General features: G+C 37.3%; 1 protein-coding gene across 1 annotated transcript in view; it reads right to left on the bottom strand.

The window, feature by feature from the left end:
• The window catches only part of Phex (phosphate regulating endopeptidase homolog X-linked), a 209,149-nt gene that overhangs the window by 59,238 nt on the left and 142,567 nt on the right, over positions 1-7,344 (bottom strand). The window contains exon 14 of the mRNA XM_005358817.3: positions 3,336-3,439. Within this exon, the coding sequence (XP_005358874.1) occupies positions 3,336-3,439 (104 nt within the window). The remainder of the gene's footprint in view (positions 1-3,335; positions 3,440-7,344) is intronic.

Below are 7,344 nucleotides of genomic sequence, written 5' to 3'. Positions count from 1 at the left end.
AAGAAGAAGAAGAAGAAGAAGAAGAAGAAGAAGAAGAAGAAGAAGAAGAAGAAGAAGAAGAAGAAGAAGAAGAAGAAGAAGAAGAAGAAGGAAAATCCAGTCAGAAATTTCAAAGAGGAGATCCTGAAACTGGAAAATGAACAATGATAACAATACTAGGTCTGGAGTGTGGGAGACCACAGAAAGCCTGTTGTTAGAAAGCAAACCCAAAGGAAGCCAGAGATGTGCCTGACTTTGAAAGCACTTGAACTACTCAAAGGCCGGAGCACTAGGTCCTCTGTCTGCCTCTTGTCTGCGCATGAGCTTGTATGCATTGGGATAATCACCAATAAGTGAATCTAAAAAATAAAATAAAGGGCTGAAGCCTAGACACAGGAATCTACAGTCACATATGTCCAGAGAGACACATTCCACAGTGTCTACAGCAAATATACAGGAAAAATCTCAGAAAAGTAAATTATCATCCAAACTTGATACATTATATTATCTAAAATGTCCTTTTTCAACAACAAAAAAAAATACAGGAAAGAAAAATGGGATGAGGATGATCAGGGAAATGCAAATCAAAACAACTTTGAGATATCATCTTACACCTGTCAGAATGGCTAAAATCAAAAATACCAATGATAGCCTCTGCTGGAGAGGTTGTGGAGGAAGGGGTTCCCTCATCCATTGCTGGTGGGAATGCAAACTTGTGCAACCACTTTGGAAAGCAGTGTTTCGGTTTCTCAGGAAATTCGGGATCAACCTACCCCTGGACCCAGCAATACCACTCTTGGGAGTATACCCAAGAGATGCCCGATCATATGACAGGGGCATTTGTTCAACTATGTTCATAGCAGCATTATTTGTAATAGCCAGAACCTGGAAACAACCTAGATGTCCTTCAATGGAAGAATGGATGAAGAAAGTGTGGAATATATACACATTAGAGTACTACTCAGCGGTAAAAAACAATGACTTCTCAAATTTTGCATGCAAATGGATGGAAATAGAAAATACTATCCTGAGTGAGGTAACCCAGACCCAAAAAGATGAACATGGGATGTACTCACTCATAATTGGTTTCTAGCCACAAATAAAGAACCTTCATCTGGCGATGGACCCACACTGGAACACTGGACTGAGCTCCCAAAGTCCCAATTAGGAACAGAAGGAGGGAGAAGATGACCAAGGAAGTCAGGACCAAGAGGGGTGCACCCACCCACGGAGACAGTGGGGCTGATCTATTGGGAGCTCACCAAGGCCAGCTGGATTGTGACTGGAAAAGCAGGGGATAAACCCGGTCTCTCTGAATATGGCGGTCAATGAGGGTTGCTGAGAAGCCAAGGACAATGGCACTGGGTTTTGATCCTACTTCTTGTTCTGGCTTTGTGGGGGCCTAGCCAGTTTGGTTGTTCACCTTCCTAGACCAGGATGGAGGGGGGAGGACTTCGGACTTTCCACAGGGCAGGAAACCCTGACTGCTCTTCAGACTCGAGAGGGAGGGGGAGAGGAGGGGGGAGGGGGGAGGAGTGGGAGGCTGGGAGGAGGCGGAAAAATTTTTTTCAATAAAAAAAAACAATAATAAAAAAAAAGAAAATTACTCTGAGTTAATTCAGATAATAGATTTAGGAAGGAATTGAAAGTGGCCATTAGAATGTGGTTCAAAGAATTAAGCTATATTCAAAGAATTAAAAGTAAGATGGAAATAATGACTACAAATAAATAACAGAAATAGAAAATGATTTTTAAAATAAACTGCAGTTGAGAGCATAAAAATAGAAGTTATCTGATCTAAAGAACATTTTTAAAGAACTGGAAAAGTAAACTACAGCAAAAGTTTTGTAAAATAAGGATATAGTATCTATACCTCCCAGAACTGGCATGATGAAATCAATTAAGAACTGTAAAGCATATAGTGGGGAGATGGTCAAAGGGTCAGAGCACTTCTTATTAAAGATGAATGGCCCGAATTCAGATCCCTAGCACCAGCATGAAAGTCAGGCCACACATGCCAGCAACCCACCATTGGGGAGGGGCAAACAGGTGGGTCCCAGAAGCTTACCAGCTAGCCAGCCTAGCTGCAAAAGAAATAGTGGTAAATTCAATGAAAGACATGTCTCAAAAACTAAGGTGGGTTTGGGTGCTCACCTTCCTAGACCTGAATGGAGGGGGGAGGACCTTGGACTTCCCACAGGGCAGGGAACCCTGACTGCTCTTCTGGCTGGAGAGGGAGGGGGAGGGATGCGGGGGAGGGGGAGGGAAATGGGAGGCGAAGGCGGGGAGGAGGCAGAAATTTTTAATAATAATAATTTTAAAAAGATTTAAAAAACTAAGGTGGGTAATGGTAGAGGAAGCTCTCTGATGTCCTTCTCTGGTCTCCTTGGGAACATGCATAAGCACAAATGCTACACACACACACACACACACACACACAAGCGTGCGCACACACACATACCATGCAGATACACACATAAATTCAAAAGCACCTCTTATAATAATGTAAATGCACAGCAACTGTCAGCTGCTTTCACCATCATCAACACTATTAAGATCAACAATGTTTTCTTTCCTAAAGGAAGATGCAGTGGCTAGCTTAACATGGGTTGAAAAGTTTGTAAGAATATTTTCTTATCTGCTGATAGGAAAAAGATAAATAATTCATAACTGTTACTGGATCAAAATGATAGTTAGTTTTCAGTTCTCTGACATGGACTACCTCAGTGAGTGAGCATCTTTTAGTTCAGTTTCTCAACCTTCCTGTTGTTGCAACCCTATAATACAGTAACCCCCAGCCATAACTCTATTCCTTGCTACTTCATAACTGTAATATTGCTACTGTTATTAATCATAATGTAAATATCTGTGTTTTCTTATAGTCTTAGATGACCCCTGTGAAGAGTCATTAGACCCCTGGGGGTTGTGACCCACAGCTTAAGAACCACTATTCCAGTTGCTTCTTAATTATACAAACTCTTCTACATATCTAATCATACTAAAGTGTTTCTTCTTCAAGCTCTTCAAACGTTTCTGCCTGCATATGAAAATGCAGAGAAACGTATGTATAAATATTATCTATATACGTATTTATAACTACAGCTAGAAATAGCTTCAGTGTTTGCCTCTTAATGAGAATTCTTCTGATATGTGTTGATGCTGTGACTGGGAGGTCTGTAATAGATGAAAGATCTGTACCATGTAATATTAGAAAAGAGAGCTGGAAATCCATGACACAAATTTTGCTAAAACAAAATAACTGTCAAGCTGAGTTGAGGAGAATTACAGAGTTTAATCTAAAGAGATTCCACTTCCCACCAATGTATTTATCGATTTCACTTTTTTGAAATACTCACTCTGTTTTGGGAACAGCTTTTCTGAGCCAGAAGAAATCAGACTGGGCTAAATATTTGCGGGTTTGCAGCACATTGCCAAAGTAGTCCGATTCTGAAAATTTCATCTGCATAAAACAAACCACATCATTATTGTTCGAAATGCAGATAAGAGACGATTTAAAAATAGACTTCAGCCCACCGAGGAGCAATGAGAAGAGAAGCTAAGGCCCTCAGAACATCACTCAGCCATAACTCAGGGCTCACAAAGCCATGAAATTTAATCTCAGTAATTTTCTTTTAACATAAAAAGCTCAAAAATCAATATGGTCATTTCTGGATCACAGGGAAGAAAACAAGAGAAGTTTCAGTTGTTTACTGTGTTCCATTTACTTTATAATTGAAAATCCCACTTTACCCTTTGCTAAACATATCATCTTAGAGCTGAAATTTCTTGGCTCACGAGTTCTTGATCCTTTCTAAAATGTGTGCTTTATTTATTTGTCACATGAGATTCTTCTAATCACATTCTGGGTATTCATCTGAAACCTCATTTGGCTTATAGATGATGATTTAGTCAAATGCTAAAATCCAATTTACGGTAATTGGCATTTGTTCATAAAGGAAAAATGGAAGTAATTCACAGACCTATTTTCCACCCTGAGTACAATGGAGTCACCTAAATAATTTAATTATTAACAAGATTTATCTATTAACATGAAAAAAGGCTCTAATTGCTAAAAACCAAAATTACAGAAGCAAATCACAGATTATAGACTGCATGGAACTACAGGAAATTAAGGACTCACAACAATGTTGTCTGCTAAGATAATGGGTTATCTAGTTCCTTTTTTCTGGAAAGCGAGTAATAAACAATTTCAGTTCTACTGCATTGCATCTGAAGCTGGCGGTGCTTCACCCACGTATAATAGTGACGCTTATATTACAATAAAAGCAAGAGTTTGTAGTGGTCTTGAAAACTTGGCTTCTGAAATCTCTTACTGGCATAAGAAGTTGAAATGTAAAAGAGATATGTAATTCCATTAATAAGAAAAACATGTGAGTAAGTAAACAACCAAGAGTAAATTCTTTTTTTAATAGTGCTCATTATTTTTTTTACTGGGCTATTATAATTGCACAAAAGAGTAGGATTCACTGGCATTATCTTACACGTATATAAGGTATTTTGATCATATTTTCTCATCCTACTACCAATACTTATTTCTCTCCCCTCTTTTCCTTCTATGTTTGTTCTTCCCACATTTCAATAAGAGAAAGCACGTCAGGTTTGGCTTACCAAATCCTTAACATGATCCTCTCTAGACCCTTTCTACTGACGACCTATTGTGCAGTGCTAAGGACATTAGGAGAAGGCTGAATTCACAAAAGGACATTGAAGTGCAAATGTATATTTTTTCAAAAAAATCTTATAATTTATAAAATGTACCTTGGTCATATCTATCCACTACTTCCTCCCTTAAGTTCACTCAATCACTTTGACATATTTTCCATCTTCCTCCCAACTTCATTTATTCTTTTTTTAACCCACTAAGTTCAATAACTGCTGACCATATGTCTATTGTGTGGTCATCAGTTGGGAGCCTCATCTTTAACTGGACACAATGCTGACTAAACACCAGCACAATTCCAATTCTTTAAAAAGACTGAAAAGGAAACATTCTAAAGTTAATTAAAAAAACTTAACTGAATTTAAAACCCAAATGTAATTTCTTAGTAGCTATTAGTCTTTTGATAACTTTAAACCACATTCTTTATTACTTTTTGTATGTATTGTGTGTGCCTGGGAGTGCGTAGGTATATGTGTGCACCACATGTATGCAGGTCCCACAAAGGCAGCAGAGGGCTCCAGATCCCTTGGGACTGGAGTTACAGGCAGTTATGATTCACCAAATGTGGGTGCTGGGAACCAAACCCAGGTCATCTGCAAGAACAGCAAATGCTCTTGACTGCTGAATCGAAACCACAGCTTTTTCTAAAGCAAAAGAAAAATGTAGCGAGTGTGTATGAAACTCACAAGCATTGGATTATAAACATAAATGTACGTATTCAATATGATGGTGAGCACTTTAATAGGGAAGATGATTGTTGGCCAATATCTAGTCACATTTAGCTGATTCCAAACATAGTGTCTTAGAATAAATAAATCTTAATGAATCATGTTAACAATATTCAATTCTCAGAGGGAGAGGCAAAACTATTAAGCCAGGGACAAAACACACTGAGAACAATGGGAATGAAAATATGGATTACTGACAACAGTGTCGTTCTGCTTGGCCAAAAAAAAAAAAAAAAAAAAAATGAAGGCAGTGGCTTTAAATTGTCCCTTCTTGAAACTACTTAGGCAGGGGAGACAGGGTTGATAAAGAAAGCACAGCATGATTGCATAATTGGAAGCAATACAGAAGGCTAAATGAATGCTCTGTGGGCATGAATGTGAAATCGTCTCAAAACCAAGGTGAATAATGCAAGTCATACGTATGAGAGAATTTAAGGTTTTCATGGGAAAATACCAGAAGGTGGGAAGGTTGTGGGAGGAGATGGGGAATTGAAATATATTGTATCATGATTGAAATGTATTTCATGTAAAAATTAAATTAAAAATGTATACTAAAGACACTTCTCAGTGTGTCTTTATGCACATACTTATGTAGCAAAAGCTTGTATAAATAAAACTAAATTCAAGATAATTTTTATATTTTGAAGGAGCTATACATGAAAAAGGAAATTAAATCAGAAAACATTATACAGAGAACTTAAAATGCACCTATATTTTGATTGAACATTTGTGTATATGCCAGACAGTGGAACACACCTTTCATCCATGTACCTAGAATGCTCAAGCCAAAGGATTACTTGAGCCTAGAACTATAAGGCCAACCAGGGCAACACAATAGGACTATCCCCATCTCTCTAAAATAATAATAAAGTAAGATATGTGTATACATGTATAAAGTGGTAATATCTGTTGAAGATTAATCCTTAGCATATTTTACATAATGTACCAATGTCAGAAATGTTTCATAATAGAAACACTAGAAGTGGTTCTATTGTAAGATAGACGCTCTTTTAGCCTAAAACAAGATTAGAAAACATGTTTTAGAAATTAATTTTAGCTCACAATCCTAAGACATCTCTAGGCCATAGCGATATATCTGGGCCAACAGGACATATCTTTTACAAACATATCAGAATATGATTATAACTATTATGACTAGTAGAAAATTCAGATATGTTCTTTATTTCAGAAAACTAAGAAATTCTGCAGAGAAATATCCTTAACAAATATTATCTATTTTTGTCATATCAATGGAGTCAGTTTTTTTTCATTAGATGAGCTTGCTAACATCAGTATTTTTCAGTTACATATATACCAAGCCAAAGGTTGACATCTAAATTAGTTCAGAGACTTGAGAGAGAAAACTATTCCCTAACTTCCTGAAGAAGATGGCAAACTGTGTGAGTGGCTGCGTACACCTGTAATCACAGCATCCCAATAGAAGGACTGGGACTTATAAGCCTACATAATGTATATAGTGGGACCCCCCGGAAATGGAAAGAAGGGTTCAAGTCTAAACATATAGTAAGCAAAGCTACTATACCCATGAAAAGGAGCAAATGACAAGTGGAGTAGAACTCAAGATCTCAACAATTCACCACCAGAACTTGTCTACCTTTAAAATAATAATTTTGTACTGTTTCAGTTCCTAAACTGAGAATATCTATCACTTCTTAAACAGGCTCAATTGATCTACTCCACTAATTTAATAGAACCACAAGTAATGGAGTTTTTTCATATACATAAAATATATATGATATATAATTCATAAGAACACATCTTGTATGCTTTTTTTTCCTTTGAGACAAGTGTTTGAGTGTAGATAGTGGACCATCATTAGTATTGTCACCCAATGGGCATAAACTAGAGAGTGTAGAATAAGATAAGGCTACACAGTCTAAAAAATTTGGCTTCTCATTTAGTGTCACCTTCTTTGGTCCTAATAGGAAAACCCAA

Source organism: Microtus ochrogaster, chromosome X (genome assembly GCF_000317375.1).
Source record: "Microtus ochrogaster isolate Prairie Vole_2 chromosome X, MicOch1.0, whole genome shotgun sequence".
Lineage (NCBI taxonomy): Eukaryota > Metazoa > Chordata > Mammalia > Rodentia > Cricetidae > Microtus > Microtus ochrogaster.
The sequence above is the reverse complement of the archived record's forward strand: the minus strand, read 5'-3'. Positions and strand labels throughout refer to the sequence as shown.